Source organism: Carassius gibelio, chromosome B6, assembly GCF_023724105.1.
Source record: "Carassius gibelio isolate Cgi1373 ecotype wild population from Czech Republic chromosome B6, carGib1.2-hapl.c, whole genome shotgun sequence".
Lineage (NCBI taxonomy): Eukaryota > Metazoa > Chordata > Actinopteri > Cypriniformes > Cyprinidae > Carassius > Carassius gibelio.
In genome coordinates this window covers 13,431,483-13,449,151 of record NC_068401.1, presented here as the reverse complement: position 1 = coordinate 13,449,151, position 17,669 = coordinate 13,431,483, and the positions used below count along the sequence as shown (strand labels likewise).

Genomic DNA, 17,669 nt, shown 5'->3' with positions numbered 1-17,669 from the left:
TTTATAATGTAGGCACAACAGAGAGAGTGTGTGTTCCCTCTGGCAGGAACAGAGGATTGTCTTACTCTAGGATTGCTTTGCAAGCAGCACAGCTGATTATTTTTCTCTGCATTGATCCAAATTAAGTATTTGTGCCTTAGCAAGCACAAAGCTGATGTTTTTTTCCCAAGAACGTGGGCAGCTCTGTCTGCATGCCTTTTAATAATCCACTTCTGAGGCATATCTTGCTTTCAGAATTAGGCTAGAGTAGGCTACTTCAGCATGACAGTTGTTGTACAAGAACCATCTGGCAAAGAAGAAAAGAAAAACAAAGTGAATCTACTGTCAACTGGGAGCTCGTTTTCACATGAAACGATTATGAACAGGACAGAGGAATCAATGCAAAGGTAACCATGAGTGCCCTCTCTGGGAGCAATGTCATGTTACATGTTTTAATTCATGATTTTTATTATGACTCCATAAAACTACATGAGATTTGTGAGAATAGATTATTCGCTATAGTTGATTTATGTTTTTCAAGTGACAAATTCTCATAAAAGATTTATTTTGAAGATGGATCAAAATTATGTGATAGCACATCACAGATCAAAAAGGCAATAATATACTGCACCAAATATACATTTATAATGTAAAAATATTTAAAACAAACATTAAAGTGTCAAATCAATGATGCACGTATACAGTAAATTAACAGTGGACGCTTTTTAAATAAATTACACATTTTACTTATTGTTTTCAAATGTGCAAAACATTCGAATCAAACTATTTATTATTATTAACCCTCTCAAGCTCAAATTAAGTTTTAGGAACAAGTTTTTAGTACTCCATATACATAAAATATGTATCTGGAGTAATAAGGTAGTTAGTTTTTAACTGTTGCAAATCAGCAACGCCTGCCTTTAGAGGGTTAAAATGTTAGTTTACAGAATGATGCCATTTTTATAGCATTTCCTGAATATTTATTTCGTGTCTGGCACATCAAGGGACATAATATTCGTTTACCATATTTTGAGAAATAACCCTTTAAATTTCTTTAAGAATATAAGCCCTTTCAGAACTGTTTTTTAACTATTTCGATAGATAAATTACATCTAAACACACGTTAAATTAGGCCTACTTTAAAGTGCTTATTAGTGCGGGCACACACAGTGAACAGTAGAGGTCGCTGCTGCTCTCTGGTCATTTTTGATGAGGCTCGCACAAGGTAGATGGAGGTAAGCGTAATCCATACAACAGATAAGCCTTCTGCCATCCCGCATTTCAGCCTTTGTATCTCCTCTTTTGTACTTTTTTGTGTTATGATAAAAACCTAAAGGGAAACCTATTTGTTTCGGTTCGTACAACAGTGGGAAAACTTGTGGCTGAGGGAAGAGATGTAAAGTGCGGTGTTTGATCCACTTGTTGATTGAGTAAGACTCGCGGTTAGCTGACTAGCTCTCACACGCACTTAACACAAGATCGGACGGATGTAACCTTCAGTATGAACGCAGCGAAAGCTTTGTGACTGACGCTAATCTGTAATTCGGATTTACGACTCGAATCCGGGCAGTTGCGTTATCGACAGCCAGTCAGTGAGCGTTTTTTTAAAATAATAAGTAACACTTGAGGGATCCTGTTAATTCGGGAAACACTTGATGGCGAGTAAAACTTAAACTGAATCCTTTGGCTAATGCTAACTTAAGGAAAGGTGTTCTTTAAACCATAAACAAACAAAACGACACATTTCGGTTGATCGCTGTTTGTTTCGAGAATTGAAACAAACATATATAACGTTACGTCTGTAAGTTTTTGTAAATTTACACTCCACTTTATTATTAAACACTGGTCATAAATGATGGACAGCGCCTAGTTCACTGGAGAAAACTAGGCATCGTGGTAACCAAGAGATGTTCATGTGGAATAACATCAACAGCTGCTTTTAATCTGGAAGACTATGTAGGATGTTACTTTTTTATTTACTCATTTTGGAATCAGTTTAAAAGTGGGAAAAAACCACAAAAGACTACAAATTGTGTTATTTTGGGAGAGAGCTTGTGTATGAAATGGGTACGATCGACCAATACCCTATAGACTCTGGCTTCCCTGAAGGGGATCACAGGATCTTTTACAGTACGCAGAGATCTGGGAGTTTTGAGGAACATCATGGTAATGGAGAGGGATGGAAAGAGGTGGATGTGACCCTTGCTGGGGGAGCACCATGGGGTTTTACCCTCCGAGGTGGACTGGAGCACAGAGAACCTCTTCTTATAACCAAGGTAAGTTGGACAGGATTGTTCACCTAACCTGGGCATTATTGTTAAAGAGAGACTAATGTTTAACAAGCTTTGTAGTATACAAAATCATTACATTTTTAAAACTAGATGTTGTAAAGCCAGATAAAATATACTATTTATTATATATAAAGTATACACGATACTTAGTAAATCGTTTTGTGGGATGAATATTAACTAAAAGTCTATTTACCATAACAAAACATAGTTTACTCTAAATATTTATTGTTATTATTTATTTATTGGGAGAAATTGTTTATACTAAATTTTCATTTACCTTACTCATATTCCTCAATTAATATTTCAAGGCATTTTTCCATATCATAGGATTTCTTTTAGCATGTCTGTGGAGTATGTCCTGCAGGATCTTGTTAAGCGTTGGTGGTATAGTGGTTAGCATAGCTGCCTTCCAAGCAGTTGACCCGGGTTCGATTCCCGGCCAACGCAAGAATGTTTTTCTCAAAGTTTTACCTTGCTGGAATCATTTGATTCTTACAATGATGTAACATGCAAGTTATGCTGTTAGAGGAGAAAGTACAGATATTAAAGATGGGAAATGCAAGCAAAGCGATTTCTTTCTGGTCCAGGTACTGTAATAGTGGCCGAAACAGACAGCAGGCAAGATTTACACTTACACACTGAATGAACTCTCAGTATGAACAATCAAATATACATTACTTAGTATAGAAGAATACAATTTTCATCTAGCACAGGGCACCAGAATATTTAGGTTATCTTAGTTTGGTCATCAGCTGTTGTTTATAGCTGACTTTTGTTTGTTGACAGTAGGGGTGTGACGGTTAGTATATAACCGTGAGACCGGCGGTTATAGTTGAACACCGTCATTAGAACTCTATAACCGCCAAAACCGTGTCATTAAAATATTTTTTACAAACATTTTTTATCAAAAATTATTTTCATTTTTTAGATAGGATCATAAGATGCGCAATATATCGGGAGACATGGTTTTTACCACTTAATGAAGTTTTGTAAATCGTCAGACATGATATTTACCACTTCATAAAATTTTGCTTTGTAGAAAACCTTTCTTAAAAACGAATTTCGTTTTGTACAAATTTTATCTTAATTTTAATAAATGTTTCATCAACCAATTGCATGTATTTTAATAAATAAAAAGCAAATATAGCAGACAATGATAACCGTGACATGGAAGCACCAGCGCGCCGCGTTCACTTGCACTGCACTGGGAACTAGAGCGCATCTCATCGTAAATGAAACTCAGCGTAGGCCTATGCCTCATACATTAGCATTAAATATCTTTGCTGCATCCTTTCTAGAACAGACAATGGCTTTTTTTTGAGGCTCGCATCAGCAAAGCATTGCATCGCCATAGACCGCAAAACAATCAGAGGATGGCGGGCGGGTGCGACTTTGAAATTTGCTCAAAAAATGTTGGCACGGATGATGAGTTTTGTGACAGATCTCCTTAAACGGAGGTCTGAAATCTCTGCCCCTTTACCGATCAGAGCGCGCGCTGACACGGAGTTAACCCGCTATCTCCAAGAACAACCAATTGACTCTACGGTTTATGTTATGAACCGTCACATTTGACTCATGTCATAACCGTCATCACCAATTCTGAAACCGGCACACCCCTAGTTGACAGCACTGTAGTTTGTCATTATACATGCATAGGTATATTTGTTGGTTTGAAGGTGACATTTTTTGAGCATATTTTAAAGATAAACCAACATTTTACACTATGGCTTAACCTATGCAAATTGAGTTACAGTGGGGAAAATGTTTATTTGAACCCTGTGCTGATTTAGTTAGTTTGCCTACTTACAAAGAAATGAAGGGTCTGTAATTTTTATGGTAGGTTTATTTTAACGAATTGACAACGAATATGAACCCAAAAATCCTGAAAAAACACATTATATAAAGGTTAGAAATTGATTTGCATTTCAGTGAGTGATAAAAGTATTTGATCCCCTTCCAACCAGCTACAAAAACTTGGCTCCCACAGATTGGTTATATGCACATGGGAAACACCATCCCTCAGACAGAACACTAAAGATGTGTGTTCCAGAATGATAATGACCCAAAACGTAAGGCCAAGGCAACAAAGGAGTGGCTCAAGAAGAAGCACAATAAGGTCATGGAGTGGCCTAGCCAGTCTCCAGACCTCAAACCTAGGAAAAAAAAAAGTTGAAACTTCGAGTTGCTAAACGACTAGAAACCGTAAGGATTTAGATTGGATCTGTAAAGAGGAGTTGATCAAAATACCTCCTGAGATGTGTGCAAACCTGGTGACCAACTACAAAAAATATCTTGCCTCTCTGCTTGCCAACAAGGGTTTCTGAACCAAGTCCTAAATCATGTTTTGCTTGGGGATCAAATACTTATTTCACTCACTGAAATGCAAATACATTTCTAACCTTTATATAATGTGTTTGTTTTTTTCTCAGAATTTCTGGTTGGTATTGTCTCTATCTGTTAAAAAAAAAAAAAAAAAAAACTACCATATCATAAAAATTATAGACCCTTAATCTCCTTGTAAGTGGGCAAACTTAGAAAATCAGCAGGGGGTCAAATAAATATTTTCCCCACTGTAGACAGGTCTCAACTGATTTAAAACCGGTAAGTTTAACTTTTTAGACCAAATACCACAGCTGATGAAATCAGGTCATCCAGTATTGTCTTTCAAAAGTCATAGTAAGTATTTGTGAGTAATATACTTTTTCATATTTGAAGGGCAGAACAGGACAGAATGAGTACACTTTTCCCACCCTCTCCCACATTTTTCACTGACATAAGAATGTGAGCTATGCATCAGTCTTATGACTACATGCACAAAGTTGCACATTATAAATACCAGAAATTATAAATCACATTCATTTATTTAATTTAAATTAAATATAAATTTTATCACTTTCTATCACATAAATGTTTGACTTACTAAATTTCATGTGTCCAAATTTAATAATTCTAAAATTACAATCTATAGTTAAAGCCTATAATTTTATAGATCCTTTACCTACTACTACAGCTGTGTATACACACCGTTCAAATGTTTAGAGTCGGTTTGATTTTAATTGCTTTCTCTTATTCATACCAAGGTAAAATTTGTTTGTCTAAAAATACAGTTAAAAAAAATATTGATGATTTGACACAATTGTTTTCTATTTAACACATATGCGATGGCAAGACTGGATTTTAGGCAGCCATTACTCCAGTCTTCAGTGTCACAGGATCCTAGAGAAATCATTTTAATATTCTGATTTGATGACCAAGAAACATTTCTTATTAATTTTGAAAACTTTTGCTGCTTATTATTATTATTATTATTATTATTATTAATTTTTTTTATGATTCACTGATGAATAGAAAGTTCAAAAGAATAGTATTTTTTTGACAGAGAAATATTTTTAGCAAAGTTAAATTCTTTACGTGCACTTTTGTTGTATCCGTTCACTTTTGTTGTATCTAATTGCTGACACTTCTGAGATTTCTTTTAAAAATAAAAACGTAACTGACCACAAACCTTTGAACGATAGTGAATGTTGTGGTGTTATTATGATGCACATAGATTATCTAATATATTTATTACAGATTACATTGTGATTTTCTTGAAAGAGTGTGTATTTGTCTAACAACAGTTGGCCAATTTTAGAATGTAGCCTTATATCAACACGAATTTATGAGTATTTTGTAGTTCAAATTTTTTTTTTATAGGCAATGGCTGTGGACTTTGGTCTCTTGTAATGTAGTTTTTCAGCAAATCAACAGTGACCGAAACGTTTTTGTGTGCTTTTCTGGTTACTTATCAACTGTGAAGGACCTTGTAGATAAATCTGAAAAGAATAATCATCACTCTTACTTTCAGCTTAGGATGCCTAATGTTCTCCAATAAATGCATGTCTTTCTTTTTTAGCTCAAAGTTTAGCTATACGAATATTAAATAAGTTGGAATGTGACCATCTCTAAAACTCTGGTGGCCACCCCCACCTACACTGTAATTATGAGGTGCATGTGACTTTTTTAGAAGTAAACTCCTGCCATTGCTGAGGTCTTTAAGGAGCTAAAATGCTAAGTTAGGTCATTTAATGGAAGGCTTTGATGGTACAACACGGTTTCTCAGAGGATGGTTTAAAGACTGAGTGCGGTTTTTCACATCTTTGGACGTGTATTCACCAAGAACAATTTCTGTGAGTCCTGCAGATCCCGTCACACTTCAGCAATTGGTAAGAGTGGTTAATAATGTACTGAAATTGTTTTACCCCCCTCGTCGATGCTCTTAAAGTCACTTGTTGTCCCTACTGGATCATATGATGGCAAATCATGCTGTAAAATAACCTTTGCACCTGTTTTTTATTTAGATTTAGGCTGAATTATTTTTTAGTTTTCATCAAGGTTCCTTTACCTTGGTTCATGACTGACTTAAAGTGTGTTAAATTATTGTTCCATGGTTTTTTTTTTTGCTTTGTTCTTTTGGCTACCTTGTTTGCTGTATTTTATGAGGCTGGTTTGTCAGTGTTATCTCTCTTGATATACATTTGTCATCTCATGATACTTGAACTTGGAGTACAAAGTAGTTTTGATTTATTGAATGATCATTCAGTTCTCATGGGAAAATTCAGTGTTGCACCCAATTTCACTTAAGGGGGGGAGGGGGGGGGGGGTATGCTCGCTTTCACTCAATATCCTGTTAATCTTGAGTACCTATAGAGCAGTACTGCATCCTTCATAACTCCAAAAAGTCTTTAGTTTTATTATATTCATAAGAGAAAGATAGTCTGTACCGATTTTTCCTGGAAAAACACGACCGGCTGGAGGCGTGACGTGTGGGCGGAGCTAAAGAATCACGAGCGCCAGTAGGCTTTTGCTTTGATAGCGTTTGGAAGCTGTGACTTTACCGTAAGGAAAAACAAACCATGGCTAACAGTCAGATTCAGCGTATATTTATGATCCAGAATCAGATCCAGAGGCTGAAATTTAACAAGAGCAGCATCAGTAACAACGTCTCTATGTGGTATGTACTGAAACTGTATATATTTGCTTAGCGGTTTTGGAAAATGACTAAGTTCCACTTTGTCGTCTTTTTTTTTTTTTTTTTTTTTTTAAGCTGTACAAGAAGAAAGTATAGTTTGATGCCAACATCGCATGTTGTCTACTTGATGTGCTTACGCGCCGATAGCTAAATTAACAACACAGAGATATTTGAAGCAGTTTTACTCACCGCCTGCGGTTCCAACACACGATCGTGACCCTTTTTCGTTGGGACTGCTTTATCCTTAAGAATTAAACGATGTGCAAATCCGTCGTCAAACTGGGCATTGTTTGTAAAACAAGCATCTTTGAAATGCAGGGAACAAACAAAAACACTTGCACAACTCCGTTGATGCTCTGTAAAAATAAACTCCATCCACTGGTCTCTTAATGCTGTTTTTTTTTTTTGGTAATCTGTGCAGGGTTGTCTTGCCCTGGCAACCAAAAACACACTTCTTTTGTGACATTTCGCAACGCTCTCGCTCTGATCAGTGAATGTCTCGTCTCTGCTCTGCTATACGGGAGCGCGTACTCTTCTGGCAGAAGTGCCTAGGACCCATATAAGGAAATTCCGCTCCATCTAACGTCACACAGAGCCATACTCGAAAAAAACTTTCCGAAACTTGTGACAAACCGGAAGGAGTATTTTTGGAACAGAAATACTCCTTCAAACATACAACTTAATTTTTGAAACTTTGTCCATGTTAAGCATGGGAATCCAACTCTTTAACAGTGTAAAAAACTCAGTATGCATGAAATTGCATTTCACCCCCCCTTTAAAGCTACCAAAGCTTACTGTATGTTCCTGCAGAGCTGTCATAACTTTCTCAGGAACCATGCTAAGATTTAGGGTTCATTAGCAGCTCAAGCCTTAAACATGGGTCTGTGGCTTTATCAGAGGTGTACTACACTTCCTTTTAAGTCTGTATGTATGTATGTATGTATGTATGTGTATTCTGCTGATTAATAAACCCTATAATGTAAAGATGTTAAGGACTGAAACCAGGACCTTCTTGTTTGTAGTTGACTCCCCTCATATTGCAACATTAGTTGTGAATCCAGTTTGTTATTCTTGGCACATTGGTGTTTTTATCCGAACCTGCTGTTCTAGTACAAGTGCCATAGACAGAACAATTGAATGACCTTAATCAAGTATGCCCAAAAATCTGCCAATTGGGTGTGGAGCACCAAGGGCTGGGAGATGTGGCCTGAAAAATACCTAAATTTCCTCAGAACTTTTTTAAGATTGAAAAGTTGAATCTACTCTTTTAGGGGTTGTGGGATATATTATCTCCGAAGTGAAAAGTTCATAATAAAAACTAAAAAAAAAATCTGTTGGCTTAGTGTATTCAGTGTTCATTTCTCGCATACTGTTTAGTCGTCCTAAATAGTATAAGAGAAATGAATGTTATGGGAATTAAGGTAATTTCTAGGATTTTAAAAATGTGTTAAACAATTATTTCTTATTGCTCTGGTCTTTGTTAAAGTACACATTATCGTGTTCTGGATTCCATCCAAACCTTGAGGCATACATCAAGTGCAGAACATACTATGATGATTAAAAAATTATTTGATGACATGTGTTCAGAAAGAAGTTCAAAAGGTCTGTTTTGTGAGCTGACTGTTCCCTGATATTTACATTGAATCCACAAAACGGAAAAAGATACAAGGTCGTAAACAAGGTAGTACAATTTAGGGAAAACTTTACCCCAGCTATAAAAGTAAAAAGTTTAATTTGAGGTGCTTTGTAGATTAGCCATTTATTTATTGAATTTCTTAGCTCGTTCTGTTTTTCAGTGGATTGTTTCACTACATTTCTCTGAGATTCCTGAGGCAAACTGGCAGTGCCAGGAACAGCACAGGAATGTTGAAGCTTTGCTTGATTATCCAAATGTACTGAATTATCTTCAACAGCCTGAAGCCAGTTGGACTTGCATGATACAGCATCTGGGATAAATTTAGATTGGATTAAAGGAACCTGGACAAGTTCACTTTGCCTTTGACGTCTTGTATGTGAAGGATAAAAACCTTCTGTGGTCTCTCTAAATTGTTAAAATAGCCTAATTGACACGAAGTGAGGACGTTGTAACATGTTTTCTGACAGGCTATTTGTATACTTCTGTGAATTTCAGTAACTTTTAGGAATAGGCATCTCACTTATCGTTACCTGAGAAATCTGGTCTGTTGCTATTTTTTTTTTTTAAGTCTCTCTTCCTTATCAAGGTTGCATTTATTTAATCCGAGATACAGTATATGATGGTTATGAAATGCACATTGGTAATGGCAAAGCTGAAGTTATAGCAGCTTTACTACTCTAGTCTTCAGTGTCACATGATACTTCAGAAATCATGCTGATTTGCTGCTCAAGAAACATGACTTATTGGTATCAATGTTCACAACACTTGTGCTCCTTGTGCAAAATCTAACAATGCAACGTGTAACATACTTTACCTCAGCTTGTCTTTACTGTCACATTTGATCAGTTTAATTTAATGGATCTTTCAAAGATAGGTTTTTTTTTTGTACATCTACATATTCTGAAGATGAATGCTAGGTTGTTGCAATTTAGTTTTCAGAGCCATTACTTTATACCTTATTCATCCATATATTAGGTTATGGCTAATTAAGGCTGCAGTAAGCAGCTTTATTTCTTTATAATAAATGGAACAAATTCAAATTCCCCTCATTCCTCAATATTTGCCAAAGGTCTTCATCGCATTTATTTTAAATCCTCCGTTTCAGTAAACTAATAATCCTGTTTTACACTGCATGCATAGAGTTTAGCCTTTCACATGCTACCTGTGTTTGTTTTTCATTTTATGCATTCTTTCAACACTCGGAGACCCTAAAAGGGCAGCCTTTTAATGAGCTCTGGTAAACCTATTTGTCGACAACTGGATTCATCAGTCGACTCTCATGCCACGACCCGTTCAGAGCAAATTTGGTGCGGACAACCCTTCACCCACATACTGAAAGCCATCAGAGGAAAAGTCTGTTAATGATAGTCTTTTTACATTAATAGCTTCACTTGAGGTGTGGCAGGAACCAGCCAAATTTAAAGCAGCTTTCAGTATTTGTTTCAGAAGAGCTTGACTTTTAACTCTACAATACATGTCTGTTCATGTTCCGAGTAAGAATTATCAGGAAAGAGTATTTAACCTCTCTTGCCTGTTTTGAAGTATTTCAAGACCTTTGCTCTTATCTTTTCTGAGTGCTTGCTCAATGCGAAGACACATATGCGCACACATCTATTGTTTAGACTGCACCAAACTCCCAAGGGCTGCTGTGAAAATGGTGTTTGTTTAAAGAAACACACCACTCTGTGTAAGTTGCCCTTAGATATGGAGTCTGAAAACAAGATAGTACAACAGTTATGCCACATTTTATAAACTGCTTTAGATCTGGAAGTATTTTTCCCTTTTTCTATGGGCATTTTAAAATTTTGGAAGCCTTGAGCAAACTATTTGAATCTGCAATTTGGACGAATATACTGAATAAAAAACAACAGTACAGTATAAAACTATTGACTGCAAGTTATTGATTGTAAACACAAAAAAATGCTTAAAATACTTGTTCAGACAAGTTTATTGCAATTTATTCAAACATATGCAGATGTATGAGCAGTTTAAGGTTGTAGGGCGGAGACTCAGCTGCAACTTCTCTTATTGGTTGATCTCTCGAAAGCAGTTGTGGGTAGTGTATTTCTTTACAGAGAATTACATAAAAAACACACAGTTGATGTTAGATTATCTGTCTTGATAAGGTTATAGATTATAACAGACAAATGACTGGTATCCCGATTCTGTTTTATTGTGTCTAAATAAATGAACAAGAAATCAGTCTTTTCAAAAGCTACTAGTTAATTTAGGCATTGCAACATTATGATGTGCAGTACCAAAGATTGATATTAATTTGGAGATTTGCTTAAGATTACATTGATAATTTAGTGCTTTGGATGATTAACTTTAAAGTGAGCGTTATATGATGATGGCAGTAGTAGTAGTCTTGATGTAAAAATAGGTTAAATAATCATGCATATTTAAAGCTTTATATTCAATATAAAAAATATAAATAAATAAACATTTAGTGTATATAGGACTGAGATATTTTGCATCCCCAGTATGTATGAATCTCTTGATATGTTGAACATTCAGGGGTTGTTCATTTTCTCAAACAAACTTAGTAATGCGCTTTAGTAGCATAGGAGGCCTCTCGATAAATTAAATGTGATTGCAGCAAACTTTTCTGGAAAATCTGTTTTCAGTCTTTATTTTGTTGCCTGGAGGGGCAAGAATTTAGATGCATTCCTGATGCTAAGCCACAAGGAGCTCGTGCTCTTTTGTTTGTGTTAGGATACAAGGTTCATTCAAAAAAGCTTAATCTGTACAGTACTTCTGTTGTAGCTGGAGTCCACTCAGATTCTTTAGTATACGATCAAGTTCAGCTGAAACAACAAAAAAGCCCTTAGTCATATTATTGTTCTGTGCAGGCATAGTCCTGTTATAGCTCCCGGTGTGTATTATATATATACTCTCATTGTCAAGATTTGACAATAGCACCATTGTGAAGAGGTGATGTCTCATGGAAGAACATTTTCTTTGAGTACTTTGTGTGTGTGTGTGTGTGTGTGTGTGTGTATTGAATGCAGCAGTATAGGCTGTAAAGTAGCTCTAAAGCTCAGTGCTCTGTCAGCGGAGAGCACAGGACACCAGTCAGCAGAACTCCCACATTCTTCCCTCATCTCACCCCACGCTCCAGACCCCACGCTGAGACAGCAAGGTCATGGAACTTATTTCAAGCTCTTGAAAAATTCTTTGGAAGTACCACCAGGTTGATGGAGCTGTATGGGTGCCATTAGCACATAAAACAGTGAACCATGGAGCCACTGCCAATGTATTTCAATAGTACTCCAAGTCAATACTATGATTATGATACATGTTGGAAAATGCCATGATATTGCTATACTGGAATTGGAATCAACTTTCAATTCCCAACCTACCCTGGACCACACAACAACAATACATTACCAACAACTGTATGGGGCAAAATTATAGATTTTTCTTTTCATCATTATCAGTAGGATATTAAGTAAATATCATGCTCCATGAAGATATTGTGTACATTTCCTACCATAAATATATCAAAACGTAATTTTTGATTAGTAATTTGCATGGCTAAGAACTTCATTTGGACAACTTTTTTCAAATAGTTGTATCTCTGCCAAATATTGTTTTATCCTAACAAACCCATGATGAGAGCTTATTTATTCAGCTTTCAGATGATTTATAAATCTCCTTATGTTATGACAGATTTTGTGGTCCAGGGTCATAAATAGTTATGTATTTATTAAAATGACTTTTGAATGCAGAACCAGTGAATCAAATAGTTTTATAACCCTATTTTTTTTTTTTTTGTACTTTTATTATGGTAATACCATGTTATTCCTTGAAAACCTTGAAGTACCAAGTAAGTGACATTTGAGTTTGGCAGTCAATGTTGTGGTAGTGGAAACCATACTCAATTCCCAGTCCAAGAACAAAATGTTCATGGTCTTGTCATGAACTCTAGAGCATTTGGACTTGATTTTGACTTAGAATGCATGGATGCATTTTGAGGTCACGCATATGCATGATACAGAGAAGAAAATGTCTGTCTTATTTCAATCTCACCTCTGCTTTTGCCTCACATTCCCATTAAATGACACCCCCACCCTCATCCCGATGCTCCGGCAGTGTTTGCTATACTTGTGTGGGTCTGATACCTCTCTAGTGAACATTTCCATTGTTCTAAGTCATTTATTCTCTCAGTATGGTGTGGAATGCCAGAGGGGGGCACCCACTGGTGTGCCTGTTTTACATTAACGTTTGAGGTTATTCTAGTGCTTCTTATTTCGGCATGCTTAAAGTTTTCCCTTGTTTTTATAAACTCTGAGGGGGGGCCCTTAAGTCCGGATGTCACAGAGTCCTGCTGCTGTTAAAATAATAAATGCATGGAAGACCACATACAACAAAGGAATAACTAAAATAGTCACATTTGTGCATTCTTGACCATGCACATATATGCAGTAAGATGGTTTATTATAGGGTCGTCTGGTGCTTGAATCTAACCACAGCTGCTGATAAAGCAAGCAAGAATAATCACTCAAGGTTTGTTGTCCATTTGAGCTTTAAGATGACCTTCTAAAAATGTAATGTTACTATTACTAATAAAGCAGTATAATGATAAAAGTACATTCCTGTGTATGAATATTATCCCTCCAGAGAGGATCAGGTTTAATTTGTAGACATACCTGGAAAGTAAATAATGAACAGCCATGAACAACTTTGGGGTAAAGGCTCAAATAGCAGATAACTGGCTTACTGAAAGTTAGAGCAGCATTACATATCATGTCAGGAATTTATTTTAGTTTAGACCAAATCCACAATTTGGCTACATGTTCCCTGATATCCGTACTTTATGATAGAGTATTTATGATTAACTTGCTTTTAGCTTGGCTCTGGAGGTAAAGTTGATCGGGAAAGCTTATGATTAACCCCCCTGATGCCTATTTAGAAAGGTGAACGTGCCTTTCTTATTTGGTCATTTAAGGGTAGAACACAACAAATAAGGTATTTGGTGTTTGTCTATTTACAGTTGTTTAGGAAAAGCTTTAAGACTTTGTACACTCTAGTTTTTCAAATCGGATCTTTAGGACTGATTGTCCACACTCTCAATGTGCACGATAAAATAAGATCTGTTTCTTTCATACAGTATGTGTACACTGTTTACCATAGTTCTGTCTAGGAGAGGTGTGTGATGTTGTTTTAGAGATGTGTGCGGTGTCATTCACATCGCAAAAAACAAACAAAACACGCCTAGAGAGTCCAAGCATTGACTGCAGAATGCAGTTAGAATGCCAGTGAAAATAGTTTCAAAGAAAGTACGGAGTACATCGATTGCAACACAATGATGTGTTTCGTTACTGGATGAATTAGCATTTTTGAATCAGTGAATGATTCAATTACACATTAATGAAGATGATCACTTGCTTCATTTCTAAATGAATCAGATGGTTTGAAAGAATTTAATTGTAAACAATAAGAAAAGCTTCAGGAAGTCCAGAATGGGTCAGCACAAGATTTTATCAAAGTATACCAATCTCCCAGAATATTGAGATATTTTATATATTAGGGCTGTCAATGAATATTATAAATTCGAATATGTATTCGAATAGTAAAAAAAAAACGAATTTCGAAGGTGAAAATTAAAATTCGAAAAAAAAAAATTTGGAAAAAAAGGCCCACGGTAGTAGAGGCGTGGTTGTCTGCTTTGCGACAGGGACAGGTCACGGCCTCACAGGAGTCGCACTGTCTGGCACAGCATCACTGCTGAAAGTTGACACATCTTCATGGAAGATGCCAGCAAGTACAGAGCCCAACTCGACTGCAGCAGAGAAAATGAGGTAAAATTGTTGACCCGCGAGATAAAGTTGTATGCAAGCTATTTAAGATACAGTTAGCATACCATTCGACCACTAGCAACATGAGGTCACATCTCAGAAATGTGCACCAAAATGAGCATGGCATAATGTGTGGAACTCCAGCTAAACAGTCACGGCTTGACACTTAACGTTGCTTTGCATCCCCCGCCACAAGCTCTTTGTCTGCAACACGACAAGAGGCCATAACGGATAAAATAATTTAATTCATTTGGAATTAATTTAGGACATGAGACCGATCAGTATCGCGGATGGGGCAGGCTTCGGGGAGTTCTGTTAACCAATGGAACCAAGATTTGATTATTTATCGTTTCATGTCAAGGAAAAATTCCATGTTTACCACAGCACAGCTCGCTCGGAGCATTCAATGTCAGTTGTAAATATGCTGTAAAACTTCAATTAATATTAATAATATTTGTTTCAATCACTGAATGAAGCCTGCTATATTTGGGACAACAGTTGCGACCTTAAATTGATGCACAAAAATTAGTTTGTTCATTTAAACCATTATGCGCAGAGAAAGTGAGGGTGAGAGAGCGTGAGGTCTGCAGTCTTGGCCATTAGTTGATTTCCTTGTTTTTGTATAGGTAATACGTTGTCATATATGTTTAAACTTAAATAGACTACCTATACAAGTAGTAATGTCTCTTTGTATTATTTTGTCCTGTTATTGACGTAATGCGCGTCATTGACAACATGCGCAACCAGATGTTCGAATAGTTCGAATATTCGTGTATTTTTTAGAGGGAATATTCGAACGTCATTTTTGAGCAATTTTGACAGCCCTAATAATATATATATATATATATATATATATATATATATATATATATATATATATATATATATATATATATATGTATATATATATATATATATATGTATATATGTATATGTATATGTATATGTGTATATATATATATATATATATATATATATATATATAATATATGTATATGTGCTGTCAAAATTAGCGCGTTAACGCATTAGATTAATTTGAAATATTTAACGCGTTAAAATAAAATAACGCAATTAACGCGGTTGCAGTTTTTTTTATTTCCAGTTGTGGCCTATGTGTGTTCAACGTGCAAAGAAATATGGATAAGACCAAGGAAGGACTTTTAGACGGAAAGTTTCAGTATAAAACTCTGCCGGATTACTCTTCAGTCTGCCACAAGAAACATTATGACTGTAACAGTGCGTAAATCAGACCTTTCTGTAACGCTAACGTTAATAAGCTTAAACGAAAATAACCAAATAATTGTGTAGCGGAGTATTTTTTGTACACAGTGCCGCGAACTGTCAATCACTCCTGTGCGCGTGCATCACTGTCCTCCTCGCAGCTGCAGCAACTTGCGCTCTCTCTCTTCATCAAGCTTTAAAACAAAAAGGGGAAAAAAAAGATCGTATTGTCTTTGTGCATAGGCTATAGATTAATTAGATAAATTAATATCTAAATTTGTGCCTTGCCGTCTACGATGCTGCAGCCAATGAACAGCCAGCGGGGGCTGCAGGACGACTCAACCTCCGCAGACAGTTTTTAATGTTTATCAGACAATAAATACTCAAGATTTTGCTTTAGTATAACTCACAACGAGTTTCACACACCTTCTCCGGCCACGTTGAGTTGTTGACACTTAACAGTGGGAAAAGCGACACATGCGCTATTCACTTGTGTAACTTAAGGGTGAATGGGTAATGTAGTTTCTGCTCGGGGTGGGATGAATTAGAAAGCTTGCATTGTGAAGGGCGCTCTGAAAATCGGCAGTGCAGGTAAAAGATTAAAACCTCTATTAAAACATATGTCCAAATGAGCGTAACGGTACGCTACAAGCACGTTCTGGGCGCACGGAGAGGTGGCGGTACGCTCAAGAGCTATATTTGGAAGTGGCTGTACTGAGTACCAGTGCATACTGGCCCACTTAAAGCACTGGCAATAACTATACTTTGGAATTTTTATGCAGTCCACTTAGAATTCAACATGGAAATCATTTTTGTTTTTTATTGGCATTGATTGTTTTGAAATTCAAATGGTACTTACATGCCTGTGTTTTTATTTCTGTAATAAATATGGCTTTCAAGCCAACAGTTAATTTGGAGGATATTGATGGTTTATTGCAGGTATGTTGTTTACATGAGAAAATCTGTGTTACAAGTTAAACAAAAATTCCAATAAACAATCATATTTTGAATTTAAATAGTTTCTTTGTCTTGAGTTTACATTAATTATTTACATTTTACATTTACATATCCAAAAAGTTTCAGTCTTTTAATTGCGATTAATCGCGATTAATTTTAAAAAATTGTGCGATTAATTAGTTAATTTTTTTTAATCGATTGACAGCACTAATATATATATATATATATATATGTATATGTGTGTATGTATATATATATGTGTATGTATATATATGTATATATATATATATATATATATATAGCACATTCTTTCTAGAGAAGATAACAAACCAAAAATGGTATCTTTATCTATGCTAATGTCTGTCGTGACATTGTGCCATGGTAATGAATAACATAAGCATTGTTGTGTTGCTGCATTTTTGTGTTTTGCACTAATCTTTTTTTATACAGTGTATTTGCATACTATTTAAAAACAGGATGCTTCATTCATTATTAACTACACAATGGAATGTATTATAGTTTTTAATGGAAAAAAATTTCCAGGTTAAAAATTTTTTCACTGCAGGTGAAAAAAAAAAATACAGCAAATATGTGACCATTCAAACTAATAACCTAACCAGATTTTAAACCAAAAATCGATTTGGTTTGGACTGGGCGTGTTAAAAACCTGGGTGTGTTAAGACTTCCTCTTTTTATTTTTTTGCATTCATACTATAAACAGCTTAACTGAATTTAGTTGGATATGCCAAACCAGATTTTTGTTCCCTGTCTGA

General features: G+C 35.8%; 1 protein-coding gene and 1 non-coding gene across 6 annotated transcripts in view; both read left to right on the top strand.

Moving 5' to 3' along the window:
• The first annotated feature begins 1,142 nt into the window (after positions 1-1,142).
• Positions 1,143-17,669, top strand: part of shroom2a (shroom family member 2a) — a 49,255-nt gene continuing 32,728 nt past the window's right edge. The window contains exons 1-2 of one of the 5 annotated variants that reach the window (XM_052558667.1): positions 1,167-1,214; positions 2,111-2,255. In XM_052558667.1, the coding sequence (XP_052414627.1) occupies positions 1,189-1,214; positions 2,111-2,255 (171 nt within the window). In that variant the 5' untranslated portion in view covers positions 1,167-1,188. The other 4 variants (XM_052558668.1, XM_052558666.1, XM_052558673.1 and 1 more) reach the window with 4 other exon arrangements.
• trnag-ucc (transfer RNA glycine (anticodon UCC)) lies at positions 2,646-2,717 on the top strand. Its single transcript has one exon. It is a non-coding gene; the product is annotated as a tRNA-Gly (tRNA).